At 38.7% G+C, this 19323-nt stretch overlaps 1 protein-coding gene across 1 annotated transcript in view; it reads right to left on the reverse strand.

Annotated features, from left to right (window-relative positions):
- The window catches only part of DSG1 (desmoglein 1), a 34117-nt gene extending 15172 nt beyond the window's left edge, over window positions 1–18945 (reverse strand). Inside the window, exons 1-9 of the mRNA XM_036885861.2 lie at window positions 18738–18945; window positions 10340–10375; window positions 9946–10077; window positions 8629–8784; window positions 6892–7036; window positions 5315–5481; window positions 3945–4079; window positions 3470–3655; window positions 1123–1382 (exon numbers count right to left, since the gene is read on the reverse strand). Of these exons, the coding sequence (XP_036741756.2) occupies window positions 1123–1382; window positions 3470–3655; window positions 3945–4079; window positions 5315–5481; window positions 6892–7036; window positions 8629–8784; window positions 9946–10077; window positions 10340–10375; window positions 18738–18782 (1262 nt within the window). The 5' untranslated portion in view covers window positions 18783–18945. The remainder of the gene's footprint in view (window positions 1–1122; window positions 1383–3469; window positions 3656–3944; window positions 4080–5314; window positions 5482–6891; window positions 7037–8628; window positions 8785–9945; window positions 10078–10339; window positions 10376–18737) is intronic.
- Window positions 18946–19323: the final 378 nt, after the last annotated feature.

Below are 19323 nucleotides of genomic sequence, written 5' to 3' on the forward strand. Positions count from 1 at the left end.
CATCAGAACTATCCTGGAAGACCCAGAACCTGGGACTTCCTGGGCTGCTCCCGATTCTAAACTGTTCTATAACTGCAGCAGTGACCTCTCCTTCACCAGCTCGGCCTTTGTCCCTCCCCGTTTTCCCCGTTTTCACCGCATTTACACTGTGACTTCATAGGACTTCATAGGACTTCGTTTGAATTCCAAATTGTCCTTGGCTTGTGTCTTTCCCCACTATTGTCTTTCTTGATTCATCTTTGACTTTGATGTTCTCCTTCTCATTTTATATTGGTTAAACACCAGTTAGATAACTCTGTGTCTCACGCATTGGGCTAAACTCAGGGATTAGAACTGGGAGAGGAGATGGGTGGGGGTGGGGAGGTCTGTCTTCAGTGAACTCACCTCTGTGGGATACAAGAGTGTCCATCAGGAATGGTGGACAGTGTGCTAACAGCTAGATCAGAGATACATGGTGTGAGGAGAACAGAGAACTTAACGCGCACCGGGGAGGTCTTTCCCCTCGTTGTTATTCTTGAACACAAGTTCACGTGTAAAGTATACGTGCACATATACACATAGATTTTTCATGATCAAGCAGAAATATTTGGATAGAGTTTTAAAAAACTACATAGCATGACTTTTCCTTAGTATAATTTTTCAGTTATATTAAACATCAACATAAACTGATTTCTTGAATAGAAGTTACTACTGACCAGTATTAAATACTGATTAAAGTGAAGAAAGTAACTGACATGAGCCAACTATATCTAATGGATTTCAATTGTGGCATATTTATGGTGGGAGAATCAGTCCATAAAATCTTCCAGGGGGAATAGCTATGATCTGTGGTAATTCACTGAGAGGTCAATAAAATATATACACACAGTAGTGTTAAACTTTCAAGATACCTTATTTTCACATTTTACTTTTCTACATGTTTACATCTTACATTTTGCACAAATGTTTATATTTTCTTAAGTTAAACACTCTAAATTAAGTAACAATTCAGAAGTTCATACCTTTTGTGATTGAATGATGTTCTCAAAAATAACAAAAAATATTTTAATTCAGATTTAAAATTTCTAGAAAGAACATATGTCCTTAAGTTCAATACATAGTGAAAACTAATAGTAGTCTTACCTAACAGTTGTTGAAGGCAGGCCTGTGTCCAGATCAGTAGCTATAAATTCTCCCACTTTATAATTTGCTCCCATATTATTATTCACTACGTACGTCTTTGAACCTGGTCGGAACACTGAGCCTTCAACTACGTTCTCTACCTGCACAGAGACTGTAGTTGCTGTGAGTTTATACTGAGACATAACTGACTGATGAAATTCAGCTTTATTTCTAACAGCAATACTAAGCTGCAGATTCTGCATAGCTTCATAATCCAGGGGCTAGAAAATAGAGAGTGAAATAGTTTTATGAAAAGAAGAAAAAATATTCTAGAAAAAAAGAAGCATTTTTTGATAACAGGCAAAAAAATTCTTACATCTCTTTCCTTTATTAAATATAAATACATATAAATATACAATCTATTGTTATTTTATCTTTAATTCAGTACAAACACATGCAAACATACTAAGGAAAAATCCAATTGTTCTAGATCATTTGTTGAAAAGTTGGACATATATGACATGAGTTCTAACTGTCCACCAAACAAAAAACTTATTATGGATGGTCACACTCAAGTATCTTGTAGTGCAAAGACAGTTTACGTTAGTTTTGACCATTTCATGTTTCTCAGAAAGTAGCTCTATTTATTGCAAAGTTTGGGCCAAATAACCATAGGTTCAATCGTTTGACTGGTTTTATCCATGAGGAACTCTTTAGAGCAAGTTTTACTTCTGTAAATGTGACTTCAATAAGTCAGATAATAGAATTTGTATATACATCATAAAAAGGAATCCTTACTTTCTTAAATATAGTGTGGAAAAAATTCACTTCACTTTATAAAATAATCAAACAGTCATTTTCTTTATGAAGGATGGTGTCAATAACCACTACCTATAAAACCCACAGTGATGCCTTATGCCCTTAAGTACCAAATACATTTTTCTAATTTTCACGAGAGTAATTTAGATGACCATTAATTCACATATTGAACTTTCCACTTAGCTAAAATTTTCAATCTTTGCTCTAATGTTGGCTTTATTTGCAATTTTAAGAATGGCTATGAAATCATGTATAGGTATACATTTACACACACACACACACACATACACACACACATTACTTTATCATCATAATCAAGGAGATAATCCATGATGTCATGTCTGGGAGAAAATCATCATTTCATTTTACAGAGAGAGATATTGAGGACACATAGACTACTTTTCTAGAGGAAAGTACTAATTTGAGGTAAACTAGATTAGGACTCAGTTTCCCAGGCATCCATCCAATAGTAGCAGAAAGCATATGAACTTAATAGCCAGAGAAACCTGGGTTTGAACATCAGCTGTACCACTTACGGGCTGTGAAGACCTGAGTGGATTATACACTGTCTCTGAACCTCAGTGTGTTTATCTGCAGTGCAGGCCTGTGAGCTAATCTGCGGGAATGCTGTGAGAAATAAACAAGAGCCACTGCCTCTGTAAATACAAGCTGCAGGAATGGGGCACTTTATGAAGATGCAGGGGACAGATGATCACACATGCCTAGGGGAGCAGAACTCCTTGGGAGTCTAATTCCTAGGGCTATCCTGAAGGCAGGAATACATCATCACCACGAGGAATACATATTGCGTGCATCACCATCCAGGCACAGCTATTTCAGATTTTAAAAACTTGCTAAATCTTGTGGCACAAGGTGATGCTTCACCATCAGCTCCCCAGGAGTCAGATACTTTTTTCTCACATCTTAGAGGCAATTCTTCCACAAGGAAATGTGATGGATCATTAATGTAAGGGCACATAGGAGAACTCTGTTGCCTTGGGCAAATTTCTAGTGTATTTATGTTTGTAAAAGCCTTGGTCAGCAGCCCCAGTGAGATGAGAATGTGATAATCTTACAATTACAGTAATTTAATTGTAATTTTATGATAACACACTTGCATAAACTACTTTCAATTTATGTGATGAATATATTCTTAGTGCATAATAATTGATGTACAATACTGATACAGACACTTTGTTAAAATGTTAAATCTTCTTTAAAAAAATTCTTCAAATATCTTAAGACACAATCTTAAGGATTAATCATACTTTGTTGTAAGCATAAAATAAGATGCTTTCAGTTTATGTGAACTGTGAGGGGGCACTGCATTGATAGAAAAGAGTTTGAAGCTAAAGTTCAGTGCCTGTTTTTCTGAAATGATACAAGGAGAAAATCTCTCTGTGAAAAAGCTCTATGTCATATATCGTCCTTAAAACACAGTATTTTTATTCTTTCATCCACTCAAGTTTGTGAAATGTTAGCCTCGTTTTAAGATTAACATTTTGAAAAGAACCAAGAAAACAAAAAATCTAGGCTAATTGTACCATACCTTAACAACCTTTAAAATTCCCACATTTGTTCTTTCATCCATTTCTATCTCAAACCAATTTCCTTCATTTCCAGAGATAAAGAAAATTACTGCAATCCAGTTTGCTGAGAACTCCTCGTCCAAATCGATTACTCTAATCTGGATCAAGTTTGAATCAAGAGTATTTTCTTTGATACTTATTTTATACTGAAAGAAAGAAGTACAAAAATCTTAATGCAGATAATGTAAGAGAAGAGCTAGACTAGAGTTATAAAGAATGTTTATATAAAGAGTGTTCATTATATAGAAAAGGAATCTGTATTTATAATTTTACTTTTCATTGATAAAATCTTTTTTTTCACACAAGCCAAAGTCTGTGTCTAACTTTGGGGTGTCTGTGTCTAAAGATAACATGCATACCTCTGATTAGAACTGTTTGAACAATTGTTAGAATGTAATGCATGTAAGGTTATTAATTGCAGAAATGAAAACTTACTGAAGACTGTTCCATGTATGGGATGTTGTCATTGACATCGAGGATTTTAATGCTGCATTCACACTCTGCTGACATGCCATCTGCCCCACCATCTCGGTCAGAGCCTCTTACAGCAAGAGAATACTGGCTGTATTGCTAAAAATATACAGTATAAACAATATCACAGCTGACATAGACATTATTCTTTGGCATAGACAAGAATGTTGGCTCAACATTTACATAAATCTGATGGAGAGAGGGTAACATCGAATATTGAGAACTCACAAATCTCATATGTATCAATATGGAAGTTGCCACTTCTGTTCCCCACAATGCTTATCCAGCATTGTTTAAAAGAAGCAACAGTAAAAAAAAAAAAAAGATGTCCAGGGGTTGAAAAAGTTTATAAAGGGCAAAGCAGATCAGCATGATCAGGAAAGAGACAAAGGTTTACAAAGAATTTATGCTGTAAAATTCCAAACCCTAGATAATCAGTCCCTGAAATGGGCAAAAAAGAATAGAGAGACAAGTGGTTTGTGTTTCTGGGGGGGGCAGTGGGTTGTGGCAGTGGAGTTGTGGATGATCTGTCTTCCTGATTCTACCTAATGGTGCTTAAATTTTTAGAAGCTGGTAAAAGCTGTGTAGTCTTTCCCAGACACAGGAGTTTATGCATCCTCCTTCAGACTGTGGATGCAACTTCAGGGGAGTCATAGTTAGTGGCATCTTGAGGTCTCTCCATGAAGCACAGGGCAAAAATAGCTGCCCTGGTGGTTTTTCAGTAATTGTGGAATTCCTTCACCCTTTAGAACTCCTGATGCTGAAGGAATCCCACTGGGCTGTATAAGGAAGTTGGAGAGAGAAAAAGCTAAATAGTCAATTTCTATCATTCTGATCCTGTAATTCGTTTCCCAGAGTAATCCCTGGGCTGCCAGTAGGTGAGAGGAAGAAAATCTGTTACTGAATAAGCTTAGGGTATCCTGGGTTAAAGAAAGATAAACAGGTTTCTTAGCTTGTAAAAATTCTTGGAGTTTTTACCATGTTCATGTGCACTGCAGCTTGCTGAGATGGGGTCATAAGAGCAAGTGTTCCTTAAATTCATTTTTTTTTAAAGGAGATTTTGCCTCTATTTTATATTTTTATGTACTCTCCAAATATAGGTTTCTTAAAGAGGCAGATCATAAATAGGTATAAAAAATGGCAGTACAAAATGTATTTGAGGAATCTCCATTTTTTACATTTTGAAGGCATTTCCTATGTCATTGCCATTATGTGAGAAATCATTTAATTAAAATTTAGAGCTATTTTCTTTTTCTTTGACTTTCTTGACATGATGCTTTTAGCACCACTGAAAAGTTTTGAGACTAACAACCCATTCAAGAGACAGTAATCACCTCTCGGTCTAGAAAATTATTCATTGTCCGTATTTCTCCAGTGTATCTGTTGATAATAAACATTGGTGAATCCAAAGGTTCCTGTCTTATGATCTTGAAGGCAATCTTTGAGTTCAAATTGTTTGGTTCATCGGCATCGGTAGCATTGAGAGTCATCACCAGCGTATCTAGAAATCAAGGGAAAATCATTGCAAACAGGCAGTTGGCATTTGTATTCCGGCGTGGTGCAGCATGTTGCTCCCCCCAGGGCTGGCCGGTATAATGTGCACTCTGTCATCTTCCCTTTTGGCTTCTTCAAAGTGTCAGTATCTTAGCTCTTTTCTGTACTTCTGCCTTGACAAAAATAACACATTTTTACCAAGGCCCTACACATTACTGATAGTTAGAAAACAAAGACATGTTTTATTCTGCCTTTCCATTTCTCATTCTAGTATAATTCTGTTTTTTTTTTTCTTCTATTTTAAGACTGCTATGGTGGAGCAAAAGGACATTAAGGCCAGAATGACTCTTTTCCGGCTGCAGCACTTTCTAGCTGTGTGATCTTGGCCTCAGTTTCCACAGCTATACACGGGGGTAATACTAGTACAGTCCTCATTGATTGCATGAAAGGATTACACAGCTTAATGAGGGAAAATCATAAGAGTTCCTACTGAATAATGCACACTTACAAATATACATTACTGCTCTGTTTTTTTGTGGTCCCTAGTGATGTTGTAGGTACCTAGTAGGTTGAAAGATTTGCCTGTTTAACTACTTACCTTGTGCTATCCCTCATCTTTTCCATGAATTGTATAATTTCTTATAAATTCAAGATACCCTTACATTTTATTTTTCTTCATTAAAATACAGTAACTACCCTTTGAACTTTTAAAAGTACTATTCTAAGAATGTTTGTTGTAAAAATTCACATGATACAGGAAGTAAAAATGGAATAGAAATCTGTTCTTTGTTTTCTCTAGTATCATCCTCCAGAGGCAAACACTATCTTTAGTTTATTAGGTACGTATGTCTGTAATTCTATAAATGTGCATTTTTGGAAACAAACAGGGCCATATTTTACACACTGTTCCATAATGTGAAGTTTTATGTAGGATGTTTTTGACAGGTAGACGCTCATCTACTTTATAGGCGCTCTGGTGTCTCTCAGCTAGCCCCACCCGAGACAACCAGCTGGTCTGTGCATGGTGGGCCAGCCAGGGTTAGGCTTATGATAGGCGTCAGGTATATAAAATCAGTGATGTGAGTGAAAAGCAAACAAACCCTGTATTTATTGGGTCATGTGTAAGAGGGGGAAATGTTTGCTTTGAACTACTAGAGAGCTGGTGTGAGTTGCAGGGAGAAATCCTTCTATACTTTGGAGTTGTTCCTCGTATATGACAGGTTGGTGCTGCTTCCGCAGTGGAAGGGAAGCCATTACGGAGACTTCTCACCCCTTTCTGCTCTGGATGCTTTTCTAGACTAATCTCTTGCCTTTGGGACATAGTACCTTGACATAGTTTAGCCTCCAGTTGCCTGGATGTTAAGAGTGATCTGGAAGTCAATATATTTTTGTTCACTTAATAAAACAGACTACTTACTTGCATTAGAATTTTCTTCTATTTGTCCTATAAAAGTAGACATAGAAAACACTGGAGGGTTGTCATTTATATCCAAAACCCTGACTCTGAGCTCAAGAATCCTCTCTAAATCTTGGCCCAGTGAATTCAGAGCCCGGCAATAGATCTAGGAAAGAAAAGAAGAAGAATTAGCTGGTGCAGCACACGTTTATGAAGTCTGTACTTTGTGTGGGCTCTGTGTGGGCGCTGGGGGCAGCTAAGAGGAAGGGGGCACCTTGTTTCCTGCTGGGCTGGACATACGAGCAGTGCTGATGGTCAGCAGGGGGGACGGACATGAACTCAAATACCATGGAGGAAGGGTGACACGGTGAGAAATACAAAGGAAGAACAAAAAAGAGTGCTGGGACCTCATAGGAGGATGTAGTGGTTGGGATTGATCATGGAAGAGAATTTCAACAGGGAGAGCTGGGAATTAGCAGGGCGTTTCTAAGAAAAGGGATGCAGGTGAGGCAAGAAACGGAACAATGAAAATGCACTGTTTGAAGTCAGGAGAAGGGGCGATGGGGCTGGAGGGTGTGGTAAAGGAGAGGCACATGGGTGCTTTAAAGAAATACGGTGCCTGAGCAAGGTGGCGGCCACTGGGTGTTTGTATTATCATTATTATTCATATTTGAACTGTTTATAAGTTTAATGTATACTATTATACTATGTGGTATTTCACATAAAAGTGCACTGTGCTTCAAGGAAAGCTAATAGGCTAATAGTTTGTAGGGGAAACAGTGCTAAGGAAGAATATAGATTTGGAATAGAAGCCTAGGTAATTCAGGCCGTCTGAGGAATGCAGGCAAGCAGCGTGAGTGGGCGGCTACAGTGCAGATTCCTGCTCGAAGGTGTTTTGGGATATTGATGGGACTTTGAAAGAAGCAGTTACAAGATCAAGAAGAGTTTTCCTTTTCTTTATTTTTTAAGTATTAACAAGTGCTGGCCATGGTGATAGATGGAAATAGAAGGAGCCAGATGGAGCAAGTGGAAGAGAGACCGAAAAGCGAAGTTGATGGGATAAGGATCTCAAGGAGACAGGTAATGATGGGACAATGGGCATTTCTTGGGATAAGCTGTGGGAAAAAGAAGAAAATCGATCCTTTATTTGGATTAAACTCAGACCACGTCTGGACTGGAGGAGAGAGAGTTAACTGTGGGAGTTTGGGCTGGAGGGTGTCAGGCTTTTCAGTGAAGCTGGCCACCAGGCCAGCTGCTGACAGTGGAAATGAGGTGGAGGGTCGGCCATGGGCAGTGTAAGGAAGGAGGGGGAAGCAGTTCAGGACACACTAAAATATCTCCAGGGCATATTCTGAGCTCAGGTGAGCTTGAGCAATGTGGACTTTTAATACATTGGCTTTACTCAGAATAGGCTCTCTTGCCAGCTCCACAATCAGCACTTGGCATTAGTTAAAGGAGCGGATATTCTCAACCGAGTTCAGTAAATAGAAGTAAAAGTTAGGTACTTGCCCTTCCAAACAACATCTAGCTTCCCGCTAGGTACAGACCAGAGGTTACCATTTTTGCTGTCACTTAAATGAAACCTTCCTGCCTCTAAATCTTTTGTTTCTCTTGGGTCAATGAATGCTCATGAGTTAAGAGACAACCACATATGCCTAATATTAAGGCTCTTGAAATCATATCAAGTCTGATCTGAGCTTAAGATAGTACAAAAACAATTTAGGTCAGTACATATATATTGACATGGAGCCCACTTACAATGAAAAAAGGGGTGACCTCTCGATCGACTATGGATGTTATATTAATTTCACCAGTTTTCTGATTAATAATGAAGATTCCGTAAGGTGGTTGGTCAATTCCTACTCCAGAGATGCGGTAGGTAACCTGCTGGTTTGCAGCACAGTCAGAGTGAATCTGCAGGAAGAGCACAGTGAAAACATCAGAGAGCAGACGGGAAGGGCTCTGTTCGATGTCTGACAGTTGTCTTTGCTGAGCATCGTTGAATGGGAGTACCTGTTATCCTTTTGGGAAATGACAGGAATGGAGAATTAAGTTCCTACACAAGCGGGGTAATCACAGCTTTAGCATTTTCAGTGGCAGCAGGCAATGCAATAAAAGTTCAGTTTCTGTTTCTTCCAGTAAGGATAAAGTAAAATATCAGCCAATACACTGAAGCCTATGGGATCCCCACTCTCTCATTCACTCAGCATCACCACCGTTCACACTGTTCCCAGGCTCTGTGCTGCCACTGGCGCGGTGAGAGACTCCTCACACTTTTAAGGACTTAACCAATTTGTTATCACATACTTTGATCTTCTGATTCAAGTTTTTTTTTTTATTGTAAAGCTTGAGAAGAAAGTTTTAAGTGTATTTATGTAGGTGACATGTTACTTGACTCTGTGTAGAAGCCATTAATTCTAAAAATGTGGAGGATGTATTATCAGAAAATCAAGGGGACGACCCCAGATAAGTGGTTATAAAAACCAGGACTCTTTTTCTGAAATAAAATATTGTGTGACTGTAAGCAAACCTTCCCGGGGAGGCCTCTGTACGTATATGTATCAGTGTGTGTGCATCTGTATGTTTGTATGTGTGACTCTGTGTGTGGGGATGTTTCTGAGTGTGTGCATGTGTATACAAAGGAAGATAATGGAAAATGAAAGGAAGAGAGAGTACGAAAAAGGCTACAATGTGAATGTTTACAGAAAAGCCAAATTAGGAATTCAGCTCTAATGAATTGAGGCAAAAAGAGCATCCACGTGGACATAGATCCTCAGAAAGTACTGAGGGTTCAATTCTCATTTAAATCGTGATTTTGTTTCCTTTTCGAGTTTGCGATAACACACGGTCACGTGTATTCACTTTGGCAGTCAGGTGGGTTGATGTCCAACTGTTTACCTGAGTGCGTACATTTCTTAATGCACCTTTGAATGGCTCCAGTTTTGACTGAGTGATGGAAGGTCTGTCCTATGTCGTGACTTCTCAGTGAGGTATGGTCATAACATATTTAAAAGATGCGTCCTGACACGCACCCCGGCGCCTGGCTCCCAGGTCGGGCCCGAGAGGCACACTCACTTTGGCGATGGGGTTCCTCTTGGAGTTGTCCTCGCCCTCCCGGCAGGCTGCGGCGAACTTGATCCACTCGCGTTTCTGCCTCCTGATGGAATGCCACTTGATGGTTCCATTGTTGATGTTATAATCTCTTACCTTGAGGTGACAGGATAAAGCCATAGCGTTTGTTAACTTTTATTCATAACTCACATTCCACTGAAGCTTTGGGAGGAAAGGGTAATTTTAATGTCAGAGAGGGTGATTTTACTGGGAAAATTGGTAGTTTTGATGATTTATTTATTTTGGCATGGAGTTCACTTTACTTATAAGGACGAATCTGCTTTGGAAAATACGTTGTGACTCCCAAACCATTTTCCTTGCTTTAAATTTGGAAAAAAATAGATTTGCTATGTATTACCTGGATTCGAAATTCACTGTTAACTTCCACCACCACCTGTAAAAAAATCAGAATCACAATAGTCAACTTTCAGTTAAATGCTTTACAGTACATGCTATTCAATTACTTTAAAAAAAGATCAAAAAGTCCTGTGAGTCACTGGAATTATTTTGTCAGTCTAGTAGTAGGTGGATCAGGTCCCTCTCAGGTCTGCTCGTGACGCCAAGGGTTCCTTTCCTTTGGTTTTTACTTCTCAATTTTGCTCTTCTTTTTATTACTTTCATTTTTGACCTCTGGTTAATTCACAGCCTGTCCAGATACTTGCGGTCTTATGAGTAGGACTTCTGAAGCCAGAACCCGGGAGGGATGGTGGCTGGGTGCTCAGGCCCTCTTAGTAAGTCTTGCACCTGCAAGGCTGGAGATTGGCTGGTGCTATTCCGTGATATTCAGCTAGTAGTTGTGATACTAGAACTTTTGACTACGGTCTCAGGACTTGAGTAACCAGACATGCAAATAGAGGAAAAAGTTTTGGAGTGAAGAAAGGATATGAGGAAGAAAATATCTGGAAAGCAACAGAATATTTACTCACAGAAAGATTTTCTAGTGTTCTTGAGACTCTTGGAAAGTGGTAATTTTTCTCATTTTTTTTTGGAAATATCAGAATAAAGAGCTCTAAAATAAAAGCAGATAATTTCCTCTGAAAAAATGAGTTCATATTTCATGTCTTACTGTAAGTACTAAACAAAATAGACAGTGCACGCTGATGTCAGAGAAGGAATCACAGGAGTGCAGAGGCGGGTTGCTGGGTGAGCAGTTTTCACTTGTTTTTTTCTTTTGCATTAAATAATTTCCCTGCCTAACTGCCTCATTTCAGCTCTGGCCTTGATCTTTACATAGGAATTGTAGTGAAAAATCAGGATGACTTAAACTATTTTTCTCTAAAAACTAAAGGCATTTCTAAAAACACAGACATTTATGTGTTAAGTTTAATATACCACTAAGACATTGTAAAATATCTAGCTAAAAACTAGGTGTGGATTTGAAGCCTAGTTTACATTTATTACGTTTTAAATTGCACTTAGAATTAATTAAAGATGGTTACATTTTTACTTTTTATTTCTCCTTAAATAAGAAATTTTTAACTTCTATTTGATTTTCTCAGAATTACAAAGTATGAAACTGTTACTACAATTAGATTTTATCTGTATTACCAATAAAAGGAAATTGTAGTTTGCATTTTAAGCATACTAATAATAATTTCAAAGTATAGTAAATTCTTTATAGGTAGTTTCAATTTCACCACTAAGTAAAAATAAATTTTTAGTCTCCAGATACATATTTTAAAAATATTGCCATAACTGATAACTCAGGGAATGTTTATTTTTTGTTGATATGAGTGGTGTAGGAGACAAAGGTTTTATTATAAGACGTAAGTACACATGGTATATACTCAATGTTAATTGTCATTATTATAACCTTATAATTCACTGACATATATTCTTCACAAACACATATGGTCAATACTCTAATACCTCCATTTTATAGTTTAGGGCATTGAAGTTTGGACATTGATTTATGGCTAAATATAAGCCAATACAAATGAGCCCCAATTTGCATTTGAGGCATGGGTTTTACAATAAAGTATAAGACAGCCTATTCCAAATAAGTTACTGAATAAAATATACCACAAACAATTGACATTACAACTTTGAGAATTTAAAAAAATTCTTATTTTCCTCTAATCTCATATTACCCTTGTGATGAGGAATACCTGTGTACAATGAAGTAACAACAATAGTCGTAATCCTAGGGGAAAAAACAAAATGAAATGGCCCAAGTGGTTTGGACAACGAACTGCACTGTTCCTGCAGAGCCCCACCTCAGGTGCAGAGGTGTTCACACCCACGCGTGCCTCTTGCTGCCTGTGGACTCGTGAGCACGCTTTCCTCTCCCTTGCTGGGCGGTGTGGTCGGCAGTGTGAGGATACTTGGTCTGGAGGCCGTTTCCTTACAGTGACAGAACCGCGTGTGTGCACCTGTGGTCTGTCTCGTGCTGAGTGGCAGGCCCCACTGTTTATTTCGGAAAACTAAGCCAGATGACTAAGAAACCTTCCACCTTTGTGAAGCTGGCTCCTTCTTTTTCCCAGGAGAGGCAACTTTGGCAGAAGACCAAGTACGTTGCACCATAGTGTCAGGCTCTCAATTAGATTCGTAATTAAAAAACTGCCAAGTCTGCTTAAAAATATGTTGTGTTGACATAGCCTGACTGTCTTTTGCTCAGAGTCTAGAATAAACTCTGAAACAAAGTCACTCTTGGACTTTCACAGGCGAAATAATGAGAGAAAAAGAGCACTTGGTAGAGGCAGAAAATTTTCAAGGTATTTCCTAAATTCTCTGAGCTTTTTCTCATTTGTAAAAGGACACAGGTAGACTAAATTATATTCAGTTACCTTTCCAATTCTAACACCACATCCCTGTGTGCAGCAGGAAAATATCGAAGGCTTTTTGATCATGGGAAGAGATGATAAAATCGTAGGTTTAAAAGATGGCTTGACAACAGGTGGTGGGAGTGGTGAGAAAGCAGTGCTTACAGGCCCCCAGAGCCTGAGTTCTGCAGGAGGCCGGGTCAGGGGCGAGAAACAGCTGAGCCCCAGAGGAGGCAGTGGGAACGGCAGGGACAGATCAAGGGAGATACAGATGGGTGAGCTCGACAGGGCTTAAGAGCAAGTAGGACATGGGAGTCGAGAGGGGAGACACTCTGGAGAAGCGAGGAAGGCAGTGGCAAGATGAAGCAGGTTGGAACACACTGTGTGCGATATGCCAGGGAAATGCCCGGGTAAAGATGCTAAGCAATTTGAAATATATATCATCACTAGGAACCAGAGTTCAGGCCTAATAGGCAGATTTGAGAGACACCTGCTCAGATAGGATAGCGGAAATCATGGCAGAATTTGAAATCCCTAATGTTGAGAATCCAGCAAAGAAGCAGCCTGTGGCTGAGAATGAAACTAGGGGGATTCCTACATTTATATAACTGGGATTAATGACAATAAACAAGAAATGAAGAAAGAGAAAATAACTGGCTAAAGAAATGAAGAGAAAATACAATGCATTTTATGGATGTCAAAGAAAGTGAGGATTGCAAGACACATGGGTTACCAAGTGTCAGATGATGTAAAAAGGTTGAGCAGAGTGAGTACTGAGGAAATCACAGGGTTTTCTGTGGCTTTTCAGAGAATGCGTTCATTTGGTTGAATTGGCCCTGGCAGACTGAAAGGACCAGGGAATAAGATGGTGAGGAAGAGGCCAAAAAGATGGTCACTTTTAAAAAAATTTAGTGATAAAAGGAAACAAAGATAAGATAGTAGAATTAGATGTAGCATCCCAGGAAATATTTTGGGAGAGGGAGACATGGATTTCTGAAGGCAGAGAAAGAGGGAAGTAGGAGATTCTGCTCTGAAGAGGGAAGGTTCAGAAAGAAGGTGCCTGCTGGAGGTGTGATGGACAGGGGAGGAGGGCATGGCCGAAGGGGAGAGCTTTGAAGACAGTTGGGGAGGAAGAGAGGAGGATGGAGGTTAAATTCAACCGATGATGAGAGGGACTTTGAAGGACATCATCCTGAATGGTCTAGACCTCTGCCCCAAAGTAAGGGTAAGGCAATGAGGGAAGCTGGACTCCTGGGTGAGCTGGGAACACGTGCTGTGGGGGCTGTGATGGAGGCTCGCTTGGAAATGAAGGCAAGTGTTACCAGGCTGAGAATATCTCAGCTCTCTTGCCCACTGGATATGAGCACGGGGTAAGCCACTTCACCATTCGGTGCCTCCACGTCTTGTATATATGAAGCTAAAGCCCTTTCTAATTCAGGAACTGTAAGCCAGCAGTGAATCATTCACTCCCAGTGCACCCTTAGTGGGTCCCCTTTATTTCTATTTTAGTTGCTAATCCTCATAGTAAAAAAAAAAAAAAAGCCACAGGACACAAAATTGCATGCTGATTTCAATGATTCTCCAATTACACTCATTTTTAGTTTTTCTCTTTTGTTATTGAGGTTTGCATTTCTTTGCAAATAATGAAGCAGTCTTGAAAGTAGTAAGTTATTTTCATAAGAAAAACCTCTTGCATTTGATAGTTGTGAAGTGCTCTTCCACAGCCACTCAGTAGTTGTTAAGTATCAAATTATAACATTTGTTAATTGTATTTTACATTGCAAGGCTGAAGTTGAGACAGAGCTAAAATATAATAATTTGCTTCTTTTTAAAAGCCTCTCCTTTTATCTTTCCTGTGTATTATTTGGATAAAAACTATCAGTCTGGAGTTGAAAACACCTTGATGGGTTATTTTTTTTTATTTGAGTTGGTTTATTTATTTAGTTGATAAATGCATATCAAATGTGTATTATGTTGATCCAATGCTTGATTAAGACTTTTAAAGGACTCAAGCCCTAAAAATATTATGGTACACCTTAGATGGAATGCAAAGCAAATGTCATACTACCCCATAAAAATAAGTGTTAGGGAAATTCAATGTGATTATTCCTATGTTTAATTCCTTGATGACATTTTGGGGCGTGTGGAGCAGAGAAATAAAAACTACACAAAAGTTCCATTCTGGTGCCTCTACTTTGTGTAGTTAAATATCTATTGAGCAATCCTGAACTGGAGCGTGGCACAATGAAGGATATAAAATGCGTCAGACACAGAATCTGCCCTCAAATGACTTACAGTCGAGTAGTTTTATAAGCAACAACCTATCATTAAGCAAGTGTAAAAGGCTGCACTCCATTCCCTCCTGTAGGCCAGTTGAGAGCTGGCTCAGCAGTGGGCGGCATTTAAACTGCTGTGACGTGCCCCAGTGCATTAAAGGAATTTGCATGCCAGGCATCACCAGCCAGGGTGGCGTGACCCGCACTCTGTAAGGGTGTCCCCTCTCTAGCAGGGGCCCAGGAAATCTAACTGCAGTGCCCCACGTCCTTCCTGCATACACAGTAGTTAGGCAATGCCCATTAGCACACACGGATGCCCAGCAACAATGCCCTTGGAGAATGCTCAGTGGAGAAAGAGCTCTCAGGACTTACGTGGTCTGGGTATAGACAGCAGTGTTATTCTTCTAGATTCATGAACTTTGTAAAATAGGTGAATTTGTCCCTTACAATTTTTCTATTCCCTAAATCAGGTTTGGCAAAACCTTTTTATGCTATGGCAACTCAAACCAATTGAATGATGATATATTTGTACTCCCTGTTTTCATAAATGTGTCAGAAGATGATGATCCTAAATTTGCACTGAAATAATAAAGCATTTACGAACATCTTATAAATGGTAATGACTTTGCTTAGCTGCAGTTTATAAATTTTACTGAGCAAGTGGAAAATATGCTGCTTCCATTTTCTAAAAAATATCTCACTGAAATACTAACATCTATATCACTATAGTATATGCACAAGAAAGTATAAAGAATCCTCTCCTTTCACTTGTCTTCTGTTTGGTCTGTGCTAGTTAGTCCTTCTCTTACTTTAGGCATTGGTGAACACAATTATGGGAATTTAAGATGTCTGGCTTAAATAAGCTGATGAACTGAATAATAAAGTATGTATTATGTTTCTATGTCATTTAGCCTGAATGCTGTGAAATACTCTGAAAGGCTCCTGCTTATTTCCAAAATATTTTCAGCTAAGTTCAAATTGTGGAGTTCATTCATCATGTGGTCAGAGGATGGTGTTTTTTTTTAAAGCTAATATTATTATAGAAAGAGAAGAAGCTAGGCTAGTATGGTGAACTGAAGAAATAAGATCATGCATAATAAACAGATAGGTTTATTTGTTCTTTGAATGTGCATGGCAGACGTTTGCCTTTACAGAAAAAGACACCTTGAGATTTGTGTTGATTTGAGTTCACTGAGTGAACCCGGCAAAGTTCCAAGTGATTTTCAAAAATCATTAGCACTGTAAACATCCTACTGCCTCTTTTTTGCTTCCGCACGGTGAGCATGCACAGCCTATCCCACTGTCATGACCATTCACAGGGGTTGTTTGTGGTGGCTGCATAGGTAACATTGTTCTCTGGCCTAGATACATCCTAGCCCCCTCCCCTGCCCAAATGCTAATTTCATGAAAACGAAAAAGAATGAAAAATACATGCAGAATCAGTAACATTTATTTGGCTTGCAGTGTTATTTATAAGAGGTGGAGGCTGTTGTGTGTCCTGGAGGTTTGTCCAAATGTTGGAACGGTCATGAGGCAGTCTGGCTCGCTATAAAAGCAGGTTCTTAAGCTTCCTTCTCCCTGATCAGACCCATTAGGCTGAACAAGGTCTAACACCTCCAGGTATATTGAGCAAGCTTCACTGGTTGTAAATAGATGGTTGCCCAGCTCTCAGATGGATTTGCATTAAAAATACTACCAGTTTGAATTCTTAAATAAAAATTGCCCAAATATGCTTCCTACTATAAATTTTTTCTTACTGATTTTGAGCAGCAAATACACTTCACACAGTTTTGTGTGTGTGTGTAAGAGCAAGCATTTATAGTGAAGCTCTCATAAGGGTGAGTGGAAGAGGTTGCTATAGTGGTGGTGAATTTTCAGGAAAAAATGAAGGTATTTTGAAGCAAAAATAGTTTGGATAACTCCAAAGGATATTTATCCAAATCATTCAATAAAATTGGTGGTAAAAATAAACTGAATTTCCAAACATTAGAAAGTGAAACATTTTACAAAAAAAGTTACAATAATGTGAAAATAAGACACTTAATTCATTCTCGAATAAGTTCTTTGAGAAATGATTTTCATAAGGTATATAAGAAACTTGCAACAGATCCCCAAGCAAAATATGGAAACAAACAGTTCACAAACAATCAAACAGACTCAGAAAAGAAAGTAAAAATGCCCAGGAACGTCTCTGCATAAAAAGAGGAAAATTCAGTGGGGACACACGATTTTGATAAAATGACACATTTTACTGAAGAATGACTAACCAGAAAGAGGTGTTTAAAGGAGTTTTATAGGATGCAATTAATTAGAAATAATCATAAAAATAAAGAAAGAAGGTGTCTTATAGAGTCAATGAAAGTACATAAATATCTGATTAAATTTTAATCAGACAAAAGTCTATAATGGGTCCTAATGGACCAAATTTCTATGAAATTAAAAACGAAAGTATTTGATTATTTCACGATACACAAATGCTCCAATGTTCAGATGTATCATGCTTATTAACCCCTGCCACATCCCCAGTTACGGTGTCAACTGATCCTAAAAATCCATTAAAACGTTCATAGATTAGGGCTCAAGCTTGAAAGTCAGCTTGGAACTAAAGCTGCCAGCTTGTTGATGCTCATTTATAATTTAGAACCAAATCCACTCGCTATGACCTCTCTTAATCAAGAAACTGAATTCAAATTAACCAGCATACTTTGAATCAAAGACCTAACTTCTTATTTTAGAAACTCAGCAATCCAGTTAAAAAATTAAGCAAGTGGAATCAAATACGAACCACAGTGCTACGTCCCGCCAAATTGGAGGGCAGTTTACCTGGCACTTGCCTCTTGGATTACATTAACCTCACTGTGAGAGAGGCTGTGATTTTAAAATTTCCGGCATAAGGGAAATGGAGGCATAGCATTGGTGTTGCACTTAGTATTATCCCTAAAAAGGAAAAATTAGTAAAGTGTGTGGGGAGAGGGCAGTGATAAAGCATTTCATTACATCTGTCTGACCACCAGATGTACAGTTTTCTTATCACAGTCATTACTGACTTCCCAGTAAGAACCAGTATTGTAATAATTATACTTCTTAATTATAGCCATGCCTTTACCTCTGTGTCATTTATAAATCTCCCACACAGCCATGCTTCTTGTAACAAAATATGTTGTTTTAAATAAAATCATAGTTTAGCAGTGGATGTTAGTCATACGGATCCCAGCCACACAGGAAACCACAAAAACATGGATAGTAAGGCCAGCTACAAACTGCTGATTTTAATTTATATGGCTCCTAGTTCTATGTCTTAACAATTTTTGTGCATTTACCAGAAAAGATACCAAGAGAATGGGAAAATGTTTAGGTTAAAAATCAGGACACACCCGTGATATTAATTTAAAGGACAACCTGCAGAAGAGAATTTGAACAAGATGCTGTTAAGCAGTGATTTGACTTTGCCAAATTCAGTGTTTTCCCAGCATGACCTGGCGATGTCATGCTGTCAGAGATGTGCTATGATGAGCGGACACTGAGGCATTAGTATAAACTTGAGTCTTCAATTAAAGAGAAACACTACTTAAAAATCTCGTTCATAAAATCACCTTGTCATTAACATAAAATTTTAATGGGTTTAAGTTAGAAATAACACGAAATAACACTTTCTAAAAAGCTCTCACTTGTTCACAATGAGAATGATTATGAAGGGTTTTTAGCAGAAAATGCTTACCAGAAAAACGAACAGCACCACAGCTGTTCTGACGTGCCGGTCCATTGTTGCCGGTTCTCTTACATCCAAGACCAAGGGAGTTCTGTTTCTTCTTCTCTGTTCTTTTTCTTTCCCCACTCAGCTGGTGTCAGATTAAAATAATTTCAGTAGATGTTCTTACATGCAGGCTTTGAGGTGTTTCTGCCTTGACTGGGCGCGGGACTGAAGGTACGTATAACCAGTCTAAATCCCCACCCTAAAAACTTGGGCTGGTCTCGCCAAAAAGCTTGACAAGATCATCATTGCTCCCAGGTAAAAGCTTGGGACACACCCTTCTTCCAGCTGAGAGGCAGCTGCTCTCTGTGGAGCTGGAGGAGTCACTCCTTTGCCGAAGGTTTTCAGTGTTAGGCATAAGAAATGATCAGAAGTATGCAGATTTATAAAACTGAGAGGGGCTCTTCACCCTGTGCCTTATCTACAGGTTGTTTAGTTTCTTCCCTCTTAAAAAGGCAAGTGTGATGCTTATGTTATTTATTCAAAGAGGGTTATCCTGCCCATCCTCATAGCCAGACTCTCAGGTCACAGTGGGAAGTGATGAACGTCAGAT

This window comes from Manis pentadactyla, chromosome 6, assembly GCF_030020395.1.
Source record: "Manis pentadactyla isolate mManPen7 chromosome 6, mManPen7.hap1, whole genome shotgun sequence".
Taxonomy (NCBI): domain Eukaryota; kingdom Metazoa; phylum Chordata; class Mammalia; order Pholidota; family Manidae; genus Manis; species Manis pentadactyla.